This window comes from Bos grunniens, chromosome 22, assembly GCF_055505025.1.
Source record: "Bos grunniens cultivar Pamir isolate PY7600 chromosome 22, Bosgru_T2T1.0, whole genome shotgun sequence".
NCBI classification, from domain to species: Eukaryota; Metazoa; Chordata; class Mammalia; order Artiodactyla; family Bovidae; genus Bos; species Bos grunniens.
In genome coordinates, this window is record NC_141186.1 from 48,196,179 (window position 1) to 48,215,076 (window position 18,898).

Genomic DNA, 18,898 nt, shown 5'->3' on the forward strand with positions numbered 1-18,898 from the left:
GGATACCAACGTTTATAGCAGCATTACTCATAATAACCAAAGTGTGGAAACAACTCAAATGTCCATCAACTAACGAATAAACAAAATATGGCATACCCATAAAAGGGAGTATTGTTCAGCCATAAAAAGGAATGAAAAATGATATCCGCCACAGCATGGATGACTCTACAAAACATTATTGCTAAGTGAAAGATTCTAGGTGCAAAATACCTCATTCTATATGATTCCATTTACAGGAAATGTCCAGAACAGGCAAATCCAAGGAGATACAAAGTAGATTGGTGGTTGCCAGGAGCTGAGGAGAAGAGGTAAAGAGGAATGTCTGCTAATGAATACAGGGTTTCGGGGTTTCTTTTGGGAGTGATGAGAATGTTCTGGAATGAGATAGTGGTGAAGGTTGGACAATGCCATCCAACCATGAAAATGCTAACACCCACTGAATTGTAAACCTTATTTTTTATTTTTTAATATTATGTTTTACTTTATTTCATTATTTCTTATTTTTTATTGAAATATAGTTCATTTACAATTAAATTGTAGACTTTAAAAGGGGTGAATTTTACGGTATAGAATTATGAAAATAAGTTATATTTTAAAATACTCAAAAAGCCTAACCAAAAAAACCTCCAGATAATCTCTATGGTGGGGAGGATGGAGGTCCAAATGCTTTTCCAAGGTCATAGGGAGAAATGATGTCAGTGCTGTTGATGCAAATGCAATGAAAATGACACTCCTAGCTATTTGTTGAGCGTTCTCAGGCGATGTGCCTGGCAGTTTGGAAACATCTGCATTCATTCTCTCATGTAACTCTCATCATAATTCGTGGGGAAGTATTATTATCATCCCCATTTTACAGATGGGAAAACAGAGGCTCAGAGAAATGAACTGTCTTGCCTAAAAGACATGTGAATTTAGATCAGTCATCTCCAAATGGTTGAGAAAAATGATTCTATGTGACTTATTTTTTAAAACATTATTATTGTCTGTTTTGGTTTTTACATGGCACTTGCACCCTCAATGCAAGAAAAAAAGACAAGAATGCAAGTTGGTGCTACTGCCACCAACAGGCTGTCAGGGCCAAGAAGGGCCTGCCCTGGCTTCCAAGTTCATTCTGGTCCCCAGGCTCAATCCTTGCCTTTTTCAGGGACAGGTGCTGACAAGCAGCCTTCAAGAAACCGGGCTGGAAAAGCCTGAGGGTAACTCTCCATGCTGGGCTGTTGTTCCAGAGGGCAAGAAATACATCACTGCTCAGGATAAGGGCCTCCACTGGCTCTGGTCCAAATTCTTTGGGGTTTTGGATAAACAAAGACTGCCCCATTTCACCTCTGTGTGACCTTTCTACATGTGTAGCCCTGGGTCAGAAGACCCAGGTCCCAGGAATAGCCCCTTCCTACCTAGCCTGTGAGAAGCCCTGAGTGTCTGTGCCGGGTCCAGGCCAGGGGCAGGAGGGTGCCGGAGGCATTTCCTCCCTGGAGCTTTGTGAATTGCTAAGAAGCAGCTTGCATAAAATGATACAGTGGAGGCCTTTGAGGTCTGATAGTCTGAGCTCAATCGCAGCTCTCCTGCCTTTTGGCTGGGTAGCTATGAGAATATCACTTTACTTTTGTAAGCCTCAGTTTCTTCATCCATGTGTTGTTTGTTGCTGTTATATCTGGCTTTTTTGCGACTCCAAGAACTGTAGTCTCCCAGGCTCCTTTGTCCATGGGATTCTCCAGGCAGAAATACTGGAGTTGGTTGTCATTCGCTTCTCCAGGGGATCTTCCCAATCCAGGAAAGAACCCAAATCTCCTGCGTTGCAGGCAGATTCCTTACTCTCTGAGCCACCAGAGCAAGTCACTTTACTTTTCTAAGCCTCAGTTTCTTCATCTGTAAAATGGGATAATAACTCAGAAGATTACTAATAACTGTTATAAACCCACCATGTAAGATTGTTGAGAAAATCAATTGAGGTGATGCACAAAAAGTGGAGTCCTGACTAAACAATATTAACCATTAATACACTTAAGGGGACTGTAGACCCAGAATCAGAAAGTCCAAAGGCTGACTCCCTGAGGTGGCACGCGTCCATGTATACCTGCGTGCACGCACACATTTGTTTCCCCATATGTTCACTGGTTGTGTACAATACACGTGATCTAACACTCAAGCTTTCATATTTGTGCTCACACATAAACCCACAAGCACATGCGTATGCATGTGCGTGCACACAGACTTTGTCTGAGGGCAGACCCTGGCAAATACATCTGCACACATGTACAGATGCACACTTACCTCCTGTCATGCATGTGAACGCATGTGCCTGAATTTGTTTCATTCACAAATGCACGTTCACACCCACGAACTTGCTATTCTCAGTGCCACCAACTGTGCACTGGTCACAGACCAGTGAGGAAGGACCTCACTGGGTCCCCCAGTGGGCTTGGCAATCTCCACCTCTGCATTCTCTGCCTGCTTGTCCCGCTGTCTGACCATGCCTTCTTGCCCTTCAAGGTGCAGCTCAAAACAGGCTCCAGCAGGAAACCTTCCCTTATACTTTATGCCTCAGCATAGAGTGGTGGCACAGGAATAGACACTGAGTTGAAATGAAGCAGACTGATGAGCAGACATTGCAATTTATTCTCTTATCTCTGCACAAATCAAAGCCCACAGGAGCCAACAAAGCCAGGGTCCTGTGGCTGCTCACCCCCAGGCCCTGGGCAGACCCGGGGACCCAGGGGGTGCACTGTGCACCCTTCCTGGTACAAATCTTTCCCAAGCGGGGATGTCCCCAGTGGTCCAGTTGAGGGGTGCAGGTTTGATCCCCGGTCAGGGAAATAAAAAGATCTCGCGGACATTCAAGGTGGTCAAAAGATTTTAAAATTTAAGTAAATAAAAAAAAGCCAAAAAAATATTTCCCCAAGGCCCTCATACAGGCCCTACCTCCAGTCCCTGCTGCCTTGACCACTGAACTGCACCCCAATCCTGAGAGCAAGACTCCTTGTGGGCTGGACGGGCCTGGGAGCAGATCTCAGGACTCAGTTTGCTTGCTTTCAGCAGACAGAATTTTCCAGCCCACCAAAGGAGGTAGATTTTCCAAGGTGCCTGGAGATCTGCTCTCAGGCTGTGCTTCCCAGAGCTTGGTCCACTGTATCAGAACCATCCAGGTTAATGCATATTCCTAGGCCCACCCTAGTCTTTTTGACTCAGAACTGCTGAAGTGAAGCCCCAAAACTCAGCACTCACAATAAGCACTCTGGTTCAGTCCTGGTTAAGGGTCTGAGAGTCACACATCCCAGAGCAAATTCTGGCACCGCCATTTACTAGCCCTTAGGCAGGTCCTTAACCCTACTAAGCCTCAGCCTCCTGGTCTGTAAAATGGGGATAATAACAGTGTGTACCCTGTGGGGCTGCTGTGGGAGTAAAATGAGATCATGAAAGAGAAATGTGCAGCACAGTGCCTACCTGGGCTCAGCAAACATGGATTATTAGTAATACAGCTGAATCCTCACGCCCAGGGACTTCTGAGAGAGGGACTGATTCTTGAGTTTCTTTTGCAGGGAGGGCCCTGGTGAAGATCCTCTGGGCAGCAGAACCCCTTGGCAGGGCAGGGCTAGTGGCTGGTATATGGGACCATGCCTTGCTGTCCTGCCTTCACGCAGCTGAGGTCCAGGGCTCCACTTGCTGTATCTTCTGTTCTGCTTCCCCACCCACCAGCCACCTCCCTCTCTGTTCTGATGCCCCAGGAGTCTAACTGGCTTGGCAACAGCCCTGGCACTCCCTCCAGCTTTGTAATAAAATAGCCAGCTCAGGTCAACTTTCCCTGGCAGGGAGGCTACCTGGCACAAAGAGCAAAAGGGAGGGGGGAAACCTGGGGAAAGCTCCTTCAATGACAGCTAATTACAGCCTAGTGTTCTTCCAGGGGTCAGTTGTCCCCCAAACCAAGGGACCCCCAGGAAAGGACTCTTCTTATCACCATTATCATTAATCATTTTGGACCTTGCCATGAGCTAATAAATCTCATCTACCCTTAAACATTTTTTTAACTGAATTAAAAAATTATTTTATACATGCATTCATTCAATCGGTATTGAAATGTCCACTGCACGCTGGGCACCAGAGCTCAATGTTGATCACCAAGAGTTGTGAACGTTTTCTTTAAAAGGCCATATAGTAAATATTTTCACTTTTTCAGGCCAAACTACTCTGCTACCGTAGTAGGACAGTAACTATAGACAACAAGTAAACAAATGGGTGGATGTGGTTGTGTTTCTATAAAACTTTATTTGTGGGGAAGGGCAAGATAGGGGTAGAGATTAAGAGGTACAAACTACTATGTATAAAATAAATGAGCTAGGACTTCACTGGTGATCCAGTGGGTAAGAATCTGCCTTGCAATGTTGGGGACATGAGTTCGATCCCTTGTTGGGGAACTGAGGTCCTACATCCTTTGGAGCAACTAAGCCTATGGGCTTGAGAGCCCATGTGCCACATGATGCAATGAAGGCCCTTTATGCTGCAACTAAGACCTAAAACAGCCAAATAAATAAATAAATATTATAAAAATTAATGAGTTATAAGTATATATGAGAAGACAGGGAATATAGACAATATTTTATAATAATTATCAGTGAAATATAACCTTTAAAAATGTGAATCACTATATTATTCACCTGAAACTTATGTAATATTGTATGTCAACTATACCTCAATTAAAAAAATAATAATTTGAAAACACAGTAGAAATGTACAACATGATACCAATTTTCTAATTAAAAAAGAACCTTTATATGTAGACGCTGAAATCTGAATTTCATGAAATTTTCATGTGTCATGAAATAGTCTTCTTTTGATTTTTCCTAACCGTTTACAATTCTAAAAATTATTCTTAGCTTGCAGGTGGTATAAAATAGGCAATAGCCAACAGGTTTCAGCTCACCAGCCCTGAGCTTAGCCCTCTGCACAAGAACTATGGAGTGTGCCAGGCCCCATTGGTGCCAATACCTTTAACAGAGGGGAGGCCTTTGGAGCAGTTCAGTGCTGAGGCGGGGGAGAACTTCAAGCGCACTGCATCTCAGCCTCTGCAGCTCTCCCAGAGTCCTAATCTGTAACACCTACCCGATGAGTTGTTGAGAGAATGAAGGGGTTAGTGCATGCATGTATGGTGCTCCCACGAGCACCTGACATGGAGTTAGTGCTCAGCGCTCACTGACTCTCATCACAGTTCTTTCTCTCCCACACACCCTTGTACCAAACATGACTCTGGGCACCAAGCATCTGCTCAGTGCCTCCTTGCTAAATCCTATCCTCTGGAATGAGAGAAAAGGGCCTTTGACTCCCTGCCCAGAAGTGCCTTGGAGTCTGTACCTTGGACTCCTGGGAGTCTTTTCACTTTGGACTTACCTTGGAGAATTTCCTCCTTGGCTTCTTTGCCCCCAGTGAAACGATTCCCTAGTCACTCAGCCCACCCAGATGACCAGGGTTAGAGTATGTTGACATGAAGAGCTCTTGGCTGGTTGTGCTCCAAGGAGGAGCTGTGGAGGAGGCAGCTGCTTCGCTGGGGATAAAGGGAGCCAGGGCCTACCTCACCTGCCAGCCTAAGGTCTGAGGGGGTGGGCAGGCAGCCCAGGTCAAGGCCTTGGACATCTCAGCCCACAGGCCGAATAGCTCAACCCTTCAGCATTTTGCTCTCCTCTCCAAGTGGATGTCTAATTTGCTCTGCCTTCCAGAACAGCACTCCTCCCTTCCCTTCTAAGAGCCTCTATTACCTTATTTCATTTTTTCATAGCACTTCTTCCTTTGTGAAATTGTATTATTTGTTTACTAGGCTTTTTCCCCCCCCAGTCTTCCTTCCACTAGAATTTAAGCTGCTGAAGGGCCAGACTTTTGTCTACTTTAATCCTTACACTTGCCATCACAAGACAGATAACATCCCCTATTTAATAGCTGAACATATTGAGGTTACCTGGTTCATGAGTGGCAGAATGAGGATTCAGGGCCAGCTCTGTCTAATAGTCAAAAGCTTACATTCTGAGTCTCTGCCATAAGACAGAGCTTGATTAACCTGGCAAGATGGGAGTTGGGGGGAGTGCACAGACCTTGAGCTCCATAGTCTGTTTCAGCAGCAGTAATAGGTCAGGAAGCATTCACGGGTGTACTAGGAACTTTCTCTGCCACTGCTTCAGGAGGCAAAGTCAAGTGGCCTTCATTCCTGCCTTCTTGGAGCCCATGGGATGTCTAGACATAGTCTAGTCTCTTCACTGCAAACCAGACTGTGCTAGGCTGCTAAGGCAGCAGCTTTACTGGAGATAAAGGGAGCCAGGGCCTACCTCACCTGCCAGCCTAAGGTCTGAGGGGGTGGGCAGGCAGCCTAGGTCAAGGCCTAGGTTACAAAGTGCTTTACAGGTGCTGTCTTAATCTGCTTAGGCTGCTGTAATAGAATAACACAGACTGGGTGGTTTAAACAATAGGAATTTATTTCTTGCAGTTCTGAAGGCTGGGAAGTCTAAGATAAAGTGCTGGCTGGTTCAGTTCTTGGTTAAGAGCCCTCTTCCTGGTTTGTAGCCAGCCTCCTTCTTGCTATATCCTCACAGGGCAGAGAGAGAGTTCCTCTCTCTTCTCTTCTTGGGAGGTCACTAACCCCATTCATGAGGGCTCCACTCTCATGACCTAAAAGCCTACCAAAGGCCACAGCTCCAATTACAACCACACTGGAAATTAGGGCTTCAACATATGAATTTGGGGATGACACATTCAATCCACAGGAGGTGCTATTGTACTCACAAACAGTGGAGTCTGGGAGGGTATGTAGTGCCTCAAAGAGGGCATTTTGGGCAGAGATAGCAGCAGAACAAAGGCCCATTAGGGCCTGTAAGGGATCTGAAAGGATAGAGTCTAGAAAGTTTCAGGCAAAGGGCAGTGATAGTGTGAAAGGTGGTTGAAAGGTAAGTTGGGGTCAAATCATCTAGGGCCTAAAAGAGAGAGGTAGGACTTTCCATGGCCTGCATAGCAGATGATAGCATGGACAGAACCACTAATGACTGTGTTAGGCACTTTACGTTTTATGAAGCACTTCTCTGTTCTCACAACTGGTAGTATGTAGATAAGAGAGGCACGTTTAGGATCAGGACTCTGGGGTCTGCTCCACCCAGGTAGAAATTGTATATACATGAACAAGTCACTTCACATCTCCAGGTCTCACCTTATTCCTCTCTGACAAGAGGGTCCAGTATTCAGCACTTGAGAAAGGATTACACAAAATCACAGATGTGAAGATGTTGAATTTAACTTCTGGTCCTCAGTGTTTTTGCTGTAAAACTGGGACAGTCTTGTCCAATCTGATTCAGGGGACCATGGCCGTGATGTTGTAAGCGAAGGCCAAATTATCAGACTCTTTTCATGCAGGTCCTTGAATAGTTTGTTCCTTTTGGCACATGAAGCCAGGGAAGGTAGGGTTTCTTAGTGGATGGGCTGGGAGCTTTAGAGAAGGGGCTTTGGCTACTTTAACAGCGTCTCTTAGTATGGTCACAATATTTAATTTATTTCGGATGCATAGGGATAGCAAACACCCTCTTCTAACAACACAAGAGAAGACTCTACACATGGACATCACCAGATGGTCAACACCGAAATCAGATTGATTATATTCTTTGCAGCCAAAGATGGAGAAGCTCTATACAGTCAGCAAATACAAGACCGGGAGCTGACTCTGGCTCAGATCATGAACTCCTTATTGCCAAATTCAGACTTAAATTGAAGAAAGTAGGGAAAACCACTAGACCATTCAGGTATGACCTAAATCAAATCCCTTATTATACAGTGGAAGTGAGAAATAGATTTAAGGAACTAGATCTGATAGATGGAGTGCCTGATGAACTATGGACTGAGGTTCATGACATTGTACAAGAGACAGGGATCAAGACCATCCCCATGGAAAAGAAATGCAAAAAAGCAAAATGGCTGTCTGGGGAGGCCTTACAAATAGCTGTGAAAAGAAGAGAAGCGAAAAGGAGAAAAGGAAAGATATAAGCATCTGAATGCAGAGTTCCAAAGAATAGCAAGAAGAGATAAGAAAGCCTTCCTCAGCGATCAATGCAAAGAAATAGAGGAAAACAACAGAATGGGAAAGACTAGAGATCTCTTCAAGAAAATTAGAGATACCAAGGGAACATTTCATGCAAAGACGGACTCGATAAAGGACAGAAATGGTATGGACCTAACAGAAGCAGAAGATATTAAGAAGAGATGGCAAGAATACACAGAAGAACTGTACAAAAAAGATCTTTACAACCAAGATAATCACGATGGTGTGATCACTGACCTAGAGCCAGACATCCTGGAAAGTGAAGTCAAGTGGGCCTTAGGAAGCATCACTACAAACAAAGCTAGTGGAGGTGATGGAATTCCAGTTGAGCTCTTTCAAATCCTGAAAGATGATGCTGTGAAAGTGCTGCACTCAGTATGCCAGCAAATTTGGAAAACTCAGCAGTGGCCACAGGACTGGAAAAGGTCAGTTTTCATTCCAATCCCAAAGAAAGGCAATGCCAAAGAATGCTCAAACTACCACACAATTGCACTCATCTCACATGCTAGTAAAGTAATGCTCAAAATTCTCCAAGCCAGGCTTCAGCAGTACGTGAACTGTGAACTTCCAGATGTCCAAGCTGCTTTTAGAAAAGGCAGAGGAACCAGAGATCAAATGGCCAACCTCTGCTGGATCATCGAAAAAGCAAGAGAGTTCCAGAAAAACATCTATTTCTGCTTTATTGACTATGCCAAAGCCTTTGACTGTGTGGATCACAATAAACTGTGGAAAATTCTGAAAGAGATGGGAATACCAGACCACCTGATCTGCCTCTTGAGAAATTGTATGCAGGTCAGGAAGCAACAGTTAGAACTGGACATGGAACAACAGACTGGTTCCAAATAGGAAAAGGAGTAGGTCAAGGCTGTATATTGTCACCCTGCTTATTTAACTTATATGCAGAGTACATCATGAGAAACGCTGAGCTGGAAGAAACACAAGCTGGAATCAAGATTGCCGGGAGAAATATCAATAACCTCAGATATGCAGATGACATCACCCTTATGGCAGAAAGTGAAGAGGAACTAAAAAGCCTCTTGATGAAAGTGAAAGAGGAGAGTGAAAAAGTTGGCTTAAAGCTCAACATTCAGAAAATGAAGATCATGGCATCTGGTCCCCTCACTTCATGGGAAATAGACAGGGAAACAGTGGAAACAGTGTCAGACTTTATTTTTTTGGGCTCCAAAATCACTGCAGATGGTGATTGTAGCCATGAAATTAAAAGACGCTTACTCCTTGGAAGGAAAGTTATGACCAACCTAGATAGCATATTCAAAAGCAGAGACATTACTTTGCCAACAAAGGACAGTCTAGTCAAGGCTATGGTTTTTCCAGTAGTCATGTATGGATGTGAGAGTTGGACTGTGAAGAAAGCTGAGCGCCGAAGAATTGATGCTTTTGAACTGTGGTGTTGGAGAAGACTCTTGAGAGTACCTTGGACTGCAAAGGAGATCCAACCAGTCCATTCTAAAGGAGATCGGTCCTGGGTGTTCTTTGGAAGGAATGATGCTAAAGCTGAAACTCCAGTACTTTGGCCACCTCATGCGAAGAGTTGACTCATTGGAAAAGACTCTGATGCTGGGAGGGATTGGGGGCAGGAGGAGAAGGGGACGACAGAGGATGAGATGGCTGGATGGCATCACCGACTCGATGGATGTGAGTCTGAGTGAACTCCGGGAGTTGGTGATGGACATGGAGGCCTGGCGTGCTGCGATTCATGGGGTCGCAAAGAGTCGGACACGACTGAGCGACTGAACTGAACTGAACTGAGGGATAGACACACAAACCACCCATTAACACAAACCTGAGCGGTGAGGCGGCGCAACTACACTGACGCAGCCCAACTCCCGCCCCCTTAAAGGGCCAGATCTTCCAGTGCCCCTCCTCCGCCGTACGAAAGCTGCTAATCAGCGAGCGAGTCACTCGGTGACGCCATCTTCTCGAGACGAAGTGGGCTGTCGGCGGCGTTTCCTGATGACAGAGCCCGTGCGCCGAGGCTATGGGCAGCCGGGAGGTGCTGGGCCAGGCGGCTCGGTTGGCCTCCTCAGGTCTGCTCCTTCAGGTACTCTGGGGGACCGGCCCCAGCCCGTCTTGCAGCCGGGGTTCACGGGGAGGCCCTCGGGCCCTTGAGAGCCTATTCCGGCTTGGACACAGCTAATACGGAGGGGTTTGGCGAGAGGCGGTGGCGCCTGAGAGGGGACACCTGGGCCCAGAGCTGGGAGACTGCAGACAAATCACTTTCCCCTTTGAGCATTCTTTTTCCCATATGGCAGTAGGGGAGGGATGCCTTGGGTGCTCTAGAATATATTTTTTTTAAGGCAGGGTTTTTTTGTTTGTTTGTTTGTTTATGTTTTTATCCATGTCCCACTCCTTACCTCAAACAATTTTTTTCAAACTTTGACCCCCACTGAGTTCAGAGAGACAGTATGGCATAGCTAAGAACAGGGACCTGGGTTTACACAGGCCTGATTTGGAATCTTGGTTCTATCATGTGCTTGCTGCATGACCCAAGACTCCTCCTCATAAAATGGGAGTAATAACAGTACCTAGGTCATAAGATTGCTGTGAGACTGGGTTGGGCTTATATGGATAATTGTTACTTAACACAGTAGTATGTTGACTACATCTTCCTTCCGGCAGTATGACCATGGACAGATCACTTACTCTTCTTGGCCCTAATCTTTATCATCTGTCAGATGTGATACATGCCAGTTGATCCAAATGTTGTCGTAAAGATTCTTTTAACCCTAGAACCTGGTCATTCTAAGTCATTTAGCCATGAAGTCAGGTCATTCATGTGTTTCATTTTTTCTCTGTCTTGCCCTTGAGCCTTTCAACCCTTACTCCCAAAAGCCCTGAATCTACTCTCCGCCTTATTTTAGTGAGGCAGCTTTTCACGTGGAGGTTGAGAGAAAGAATCAGGCAGACCAGGGCTCATGTTAGGGCCTTGCCACTTGGCTAAGTGCCTGCCTTTGGTGAAAATCTCTTGACTTCTACAGTCATCAGTTTCTCATCTTAAATGAGAATGATAATGCAACCTCATAACGTCATTAGGCATATTGTAAATACTTACTAAATGTTAGCTGTTTTTATTATGGTAATACGAACTTTTAAAATGGTTATTGTAGGAGTGAAATGAGATGAGCTACGTAAGGCACGTAGAATTCCTTGCACAAATATGCACTTAGTTAGCTATTCATGTAACCCTAAATTAGGTGAATCCCAAGTTACTTAGTTGTATTTCTTTTCTATTTCAGCACATTGATAGCTGTTTGAATTCAGTACTTTATCCATAATGTTGATTCTTCAACCTTTGACGATATCTTACTACTGAGATTGGCTTCCTAAAAAGAAAACAAGTCATAGCAGAAAAGCCACTAGCCTAGGAGTCTGATAGCCTTAGCCATAAGGTCAGGCTGGGTCATTTGCTTTTCGTGTGGCAAAACCCTTTGATCTGAGACTTACTTGCTTCCTGTGCATTTACCTGGTTGCTTTTAGGGTTCAGCTAATTAACAGGTGTGAAAGGGCTTTTTAGAAAAAACTATCAAGTCCTTTACAAAATTAAATGAAGACTATGTTGCTAAGAAGGGCCACAATATGGAGCAAATATGGGGAATGTGAACAACCTTACAGCTTCATTAGCTCAAACCTTAACTTAAGCCAATTAAGTATGGATATGGCCTGAGACATTAAGTTTATTAGCAACAATAACTTTGAAGTTAACATAAATGTGTTTATGTGGTTATTTATTTTTTTGGTCACAGCATGTGGGATCTTAGTTCTCCAACCAAGGATGGAAGCCACATGCCTTGCACTGGTAGTGTTGCGTCTTAACCACTGGACCACCAAGGAAGTCTGTGTGTGTGTGTGTGTGTAATAGCCATAATGTTTAGGTTTTTTGGAGTGTTTTAATTCAATCTTGTGTGCTTTTTCAAATTACAGTGCAGGCACTTGAGGTACAGTAGTTTTGCAATTACACTCTATTCTGCAAGAATTTGAGAGTTTATTGCCTGTCTTCACTCTGAACCAGCCATAGTGAAATTATTAATTCCTTTTATTGTATGCATTTTTCAAAAATGCTTTCACTTCTATGGTGTTGTTTGGTCCTTGTTATCAACTCTGTGAGACAGATAGCCTCATTTGATGGGGATGAAAATTGAGGCTTACAAAAATTCAAAGACAAGTTTAGCTAAATGGTCAGTTGAGATGCTGAGCTGAGAAAACTTTTTCTGTTAAGAGCTACATGAATTTGTTTCCAATCTCTAAAACTGAATACAGAATTTGGTGTCTTATGTATGTACCTGCATCTTTCTCAGGAGAGGCTACCGAGCTTTCCTGAGATTTTCAAAAGGTCATCTTGGACTCCATAAAGATTAACATTGTGATGTCTTGGCTTTGGAGACCTTGCTGCTTTGTGACACTTTGGGGACCATGTTAGACTGCAGTGTCCCTTTTGGTCATACCTTTTCCCAGAGATATACTGTGGGAGATATCACTGTGGGCCATTGGCATACTTCAGTTGAATCTTCCAGATAATAACTGTTCATGTGTAAGTCAGAGTGCTTGACACAGAAGTGATCTGTCATTTGCATCATTTGCACTGGAGTGCCCTTGAGTTACACCTGTGGTGCTGCGAGGTTGCAGAGGGGGTGTCACTTAATGAGGCTTGCACCCCAGCCATTATCCTCATTTGGCAACCTCATTTAATCACAACCTGTTTTTCTCTGTCTCATGGGAAGAATTCTTTGTTCAGGTGGTTTTTTTGAATTGAGAGGCTTGAAAATCTTGGGGCATTTCCTTTTCCAATGGCATTAGCTAGACTGTTTTCCTTTTCCCTCTGTTTTATATTATTGCAGTTGTTTAAAAAATATTTCATCTCTCTGGAAAGTGGCGAATATTCAGTAAATGCATATAGCCTTTTCTGCTTCCTAATTGACAAAACTAAAGTTGAAAGAGATTCAACGTCAGTATCAGATCCTTAGGTATTACTAAGCAGAAAAGAAGGAGACATTAGACGCCATGATTCCTGCTAAGTCTGCTATATCATGCAGACTTCCACTTGCTAAGCGCATGCTCTTTCTAAATAGGTTGGAGTGAGGGCCATTGTGAAGCACTAACTAGAATTCCCTTTTTGCCCACTGGAGTGCCTGACTTTGAACCTGAAGAAATTCAGTGAATCTGTCACGGCTTCCCTCTTCTTATCAGTAAACTAGGGAGACTTCCAAGCACCTTGGGTTCTTTGACCGTTGCACACGAGTGCCAAGAGACCCCAAGGAATGAGATTTCAGAAGCAGTACAGACCGCTTGAACATTTTAGAAAGAATCTCTCTGACAAAGCCTCTTATGTCATTACATTAAGAAGAACAGCCATCTTGTGTTCATTTCAGCAAAGTAAACCTTCCTAATATAGTTTATTCTTATGTATTTGTCTTCTTTTTTTGGTAGGTGTTGTTTCGATTAATCACCTTTGTCTTGAATGCGTTTATTCTTCGCTTCCTATCGAAGGAAATCGTTGGCATAGTGAATGTCAGGTAAGAAGGAGTGTACCCTGGCGTTGTCCACAGCTCACATCCCAGGTTGGGTTTTCTTCAAACTGTACCTGTGTGTCACCCTCAGATTCTAGAAGCCTGGACCTTTACCGGAAGCAGAGTGTTTTAGCAGTGGGCAGAAGAGGAGCGTGCGGGGTTTGGGGGATGAGCGGGCGATGTTGCTTTTAATGGACCCATGGTGTGTTTTCCATTAGCTGCCTCCAAATGCACATTTCTCTGCCAGCTCTTCCGCTGTGCCTGCTCTTAGAACCCAGGAGAGGAGTGGGAGTAATTCACTGCAAACTCCAACTCAGGTATAATCCTGTGTTCTTGTCCTGCTGACAGCAAAGGAAGCAGGAGTTCTGCAGATCGTGAAGATGTGCTTTGTAATTGCAGGGCCAGAGCAGCCACCTTCCCTCCCTCCTTAGTGAATTTTATAATTGGAAAGTGGCAGTGGGATGAGAACTGAGTCCTTGTCATCAGTTCCTCGGAGGCTCTTAGAAAGCCAGCTTGCTTTGTCTTTTAGATTCTGTTTCTTCTACTCTCCTCCTGTCTGTTCATGGACACCCACACATATTCTGTCTTCACAAATGACACAAAAGTATATGAAGCGATGTGCGTGCTCAGTATAGCTCAGGTTCTCAGGTGTGTCTTCACATTCTGGTAAACAAGACAGTATGTTCCAGACAGCATTTTGCATCTATAATAATACTTCCTGAACATATGCTCTTGGTGCTGTTTTCGGAGCTTTAATGAATGCTCTCAAACTTTGGTGGGCAAAGGAATCCTCTGGTGAGCTTTGCACTAGGTGGGGCTGAGGAGGTGCCTGGGAACTGCACTTTGACAGTTTTTTCAGGTGATTTTGAAGTAGGGGCCATACTTTGAGAAATGCTGAGGTAAAAACAGGAAGGAAGAGGGCCAAGGTCTCTCATGTACTCAGACTTTAAAGCAGTTTGGGCCTCTGCCCAGCTGGCCTTCCCGATTGCCAGATCCCTGCACCGACAGCCCTTGTCTGGCCTGTCCACCTGCTTAAGTTACGGTTCAGTCTCATCTGGGCTGACGCACTGAGTTGCAGGATGGTCCTTGGGCAACCTCAGGTACCTTTGCCCTGGGCCGTCCCCACTCTGGCTTCATCCAGGTCACTGCCTGCTGAGGAAAGGGCACCATAGCTACTCTTTGCTAAGGTGCAGGAGGATCCACCTAGGTGCTGCCCTCCAGGAACGATGCAGACAGGCCTTGCTCCTCTGGGTTACAGCAGCCCCAGTCATGGCTGCCAACCTCGTTGCCTGCATTGAGATTGTCCAGGAGAGCCTCAACTTCTTTCACAGGGGCCATTAGGTCACCAGTGTCAAGGTGGCCAGGAGGCCCTCTGTGTGGGGTCATATCTTGTCCTTTTTTCCTCCTTATGGTCAGAGCCACACCTCTGCATAGGCACAAAGGCTGCAGCCTGGGGGGACCGCTATGGCAGTTTCTCTCCTGGGCATAACTCTCTGTGGGCACACACTCATATGTCCCTTATTGGGTTCCTAACTCTGTTACTGTGTGGGTCCAATTAGTTGGGGAAGGGGCTTCTGTAAGAAGCCATTGCTCCTCCATATCACCACCAAGATAACTGAGACCTTTCCTCCTCCCGGTTGCTGGAAAATCCCCGAAGTTGTCTCTATGAAAAAACTACACATCCTATTGATTTCTGCTTTTCCTTGATAGGTTAACACTGCTTTACTCGACCACCATCTTCCTGGCCAGAGAGGCCTTCCGTAGAGCATGTCTGAGTGGGGCCGCCCAGCGAGACTGGAGCCAGACTCTCAACCTCCTGTGGCTCACGTGAGTTGTGCTTTGGCCGCAGACAGTTTCACGGAGGCAAATGTAGTAAGTGTGAGAAGTTAAATAGATTTCTTGCCTAAAGCTGAATAGTCTCCAGCTTGGGTTTTGCAATGGACTTCTGGGCCATTGGCATGGGGCAGGAAGTGGAGGACGTCTGTGTGAAGGAGCTTCCCTGGCTGTTTCTCTCAGGACAGTCAGGAGCCAGGAGAAGGCTTTGGGTGGGGGTTTCTATGCCACGTTTCTAGCCCCATTTCTACCCGCTTCAGCCTCAGAAACAACAGAGGTTGTTTCTGCTTTTTTGATTCCCACTGAGCCTGTGCCATCTTTTTTATTCCTAACCATTTCTCTTTACAGTGTTTTCTGATCTTTTAACAGCCACTTATTATTTTTTGAAAGCCTTTGAATTGTTTCTTTGTATCTTTCCTCTATTTTGTTTTGTTGATTTCACTTCTGAGCCTTTTAGACTATTCTTGAGGACCAAGTATATCAGCTAAAACTTGTAATGGCTCTTCTGCAGTTTAGATCCTGCTGGGAGGGCTGGTGGTTCAAATGGTTTCCCAGTCCTTCCCTTGCATAACTCTTTATTACCTCATGGAGGTGACTGTTGTAAGGGCTGGTAGGTGATTAGTTTATTAGAGGAATGACTGTTAGCCACCCAGTCATGCTGAAGAGCCTTCTGGTCACACCTGAAGGGAGACTGTGCACTGGACTACCAGTTATTTGAAGTGTAAGACCAGCTCTATACCATCCTTTAGTCATTCTAAGTGAAAACAGCAGGCGCTTCTGGGAGTTGTAAGTCAGTGTAACACAGTGGGTAGGAGCAGGCTTTGGAGTTAGGTCGGGATCGAGTCCTTCTTCTGCCCGTGACTAGCCGTTTAATAAGACCTTGGCCGAACTACCCAGTGCCTGTCAGCCTTAGTTTCTTCATCTGTGAGTGTGGGTAATGACAGAGTAATATGTGAGGACTCAGAGAGATGAACGGGCTGAATCATAGTGCCTGGCATGTGGTAAGTGCCGGAATAAGTGATAGCTGTTTTTATCATGACTATATTTCTTTTCTGTTCAGTGTTACTATTTTAATATATATTTATTTTTATTGTTATATTTAGCATATTAAAAGACATTTTTTTCCCTTTTCTAGAGTCCCTTTGGGTGTGTTTTGGTCCTTGTTCCTGGGCTGGGTCTGGCTACAGTTGCTCGAAGTGCCTGATCCTCACGTCGTCCCCCACTATGGAACTGGAGTGGTGGTGTTTGGCTTCTCAGCAGTGGTGGAACTTCTGGGAGAGCCCTTCTGGGTCTTGGCACAAGCACACATGTTTGTCAAGCTCAAGGTCAGTGTGCTTTCTGCTGTGAATGAGAAATGAGAAGAATAAACGAAAGAGTGGTGTTTTAAAAATGTTTTTATAAGAGAGAATGCTCTTCAAATTTCCATGTAAAATATATTTGAAAAAAGGTAACATGATCAGTTTAGTTCATTCACTTGAGATTTGTCAGATGGGCTTGGTTGAAATTTAACTCTGTTGCACTATTAATGAAGAACAGGTTTGCTAATAGAGAAGTTACTAGTTTAAATAAGAATTTAAGAGGGCCATAGAGGTTTTCAGGTTTTCCTAGTGATTCTATTTAATTGTATAATAATATTAACTTTTCATCTTTTAAAGTGTATTATTTGATACATACAAAACATTTTAGTATATAGTATATAAATCTTAAAGATCCTTGAACCTACTACCCAACCCAAGAAATAGAGCAGTATTTTTTTTTTTTTAATTAAAAAAATTTTTAATGTGGACCATTTTTAGTTTTGGGTAGCCATTCCCTTCTATAGGGTGTCTTCCCAAACCACTGATCGAACACAGGTCTCCTGCACTGCAGGCAGATTCTTTACTGTCTGAACCACCACCAGGGAAGCTATACATACAAAACAACATAGTATATAGCATATATATAAATCTTAAAGATCCATGAACCTACTACTCAACCCAAGAAATAGAGCAGTATTTTTTTTTAATTACAAAAATTTTTAATGTGGACCATTTTTAAAGTCTTTATTGAATTTGTTAAAGTTTTGCTTCTGTTTTATGTTTGGTTTTTTGGCCAAAAGGCATGTGGGATCTTAGCTCCCCTACTAGGGATCAAACCCACTGCATTGGAAGGTGAATCCTTAATCACTGAACTGCCAGGGAAGTCCCAAAGTAGAACATTATAAATACTGTGTCCAACCATATTACCCACCCACCCCTACCACCAGGGTAACCATTATCCAAGATTGTCTGGGATTCCTTTGCCTCTTTAGTTTTAATAATGTCTCTAAAGTATACCCTTCACTATGGGTTTGCAGGTGATTGCTGAGAGCCTGTCAGTAATCCTCAAGAGTGTCCTGACAGCCCTTCTTGTGCTGTGGTTGCCTCACTGGGGGCTGTACATTTTCTCTTGGGCCCAGGTAAGAGTTATGACTTTTAAATTAACTTCTGTATAATCTCTGTTTCTCCATCTGTTTTTTACTTCTTGTTCTTGTTACTGCATGGTTTACATTTGCAGTATTCATGCATGTGGAGAAGGCTGTAAGTTCTAGAAAGATGGTCTTGGCACTGCTTCTCCTCTGGCTGCCACGTCTGTCCAAGGCCACATGTCCCCACTGTGAGGGGAACATGAAAGCTTGTTCTCATACATGAAAGCTTCTTTAGATCTTCTGTGGGCAAGCCTGTATCAAACTGGTCTTTGATTGTCTGACAGTCTTCTGGAGGAGAAAAAAAAGCAGCAAGGGGGTGGGGTAGGAATCAAATTGTCTGTTATTTTCCCTGAATTTCAATCAATTGTTTTCAGAATAGCTGGAATCTCTGACAAGCCTCTTTTAAACTTAGATTGAAATCTCTCCTAATTCAGAGGGCGTGAATCAAGTCATAGGAGGTATGTTTCAGTTTTAGCAGTTTTGGCTTCAATTCTATCCCATTCTCTAGTTCTAATTCATCTTTCTAGTTCTATTAAATATATAACTTATTTGTTGTTGTTGTTGTTGAGTTGTTTTTGTTGTTTAGTCACTAAGTCATGTCCCTGACTCTTTGTGACCCCATGGACTGTAGCCTGCCAGGCTCCTCTGTCCATGGAATTTTCCAGGCAAGAATACTGGAGTGGGTTGCTATTTCCTTCTCTGGGGGATCTTCAGGACCCAGAGATCGAACCCATATCTCCTGCTTGGCAGGTGGATTCTTTACCACTGAGACACCTGGGAAGCCCCCCATAGCTAGACTATAGGTGCTAATTTAAAAAATGAAACCTAAGATCAAATAGTTATCAGACCATCTCATAGTTGAAATTAATTTGTAATTGTTCTTAATATATTGGAAAGCAAGTTAAAATTCTTAGTAATGATTTATGTGAAAATGTTTTCCTGTGTCCTAGGCAAAAACTGCTGCTATTTCTGTGAAACATAGAAGAGCTAGATTTAAAATTGTAGATTAAGAATGAGAATTGCTTCCTAAAAGCA

The 18,898-nt window shown here is 44.0% G+C and overlaps 1 protein-coding gene across 17 annotated transcripts in view; it reads left to right on the forward strand.

Annotated features, from left to right (window-relative positions):
- The first annotated feature begins 10,035 nt into the window (after positions 1-10,035).
- Positions 10,036-18,898, forward strand: part of RFT1 (RFT1 glycolipid translocator homolog) — a 48,329-nt gene continuing 39,466 nt past the window's right edge. For 14 of the 17 annotated variants that reach the window (XR_015151549.1, XR_015151554.1, XR_015151557.1 and 11 more), the window contains exons 1-5: positions 10,036-10,121; positions 13,505-13,590; positions 15,295-15,411; positions 16,553-16,742; positions 17,753-17,854. Coding sequence is in view for 5 of the 17 variants with exons in the window: in XM_086367536.1 (XP_086223662.1) it covers positions 10,059-10,121; positions 13,505-13,590; positions 15,295-15,411; positions 16,553-16,742; positions 17,753-17,854 (558 nt within the window). In the remaining 12 variants the exon portion in view is untranslated. Of the gene's footprint in view, positions 10,122-13,504; positions 13,591-15,294; positions 15,457-16,552; positions 16,743-17,752; positions 17,855-18,898 lie in introns of all 17 variants that reach the window. The other 3 variants (XR_015151552.1, XR_015151553.1, XM_086367538.1) reach the window with 1 other exon arrangement.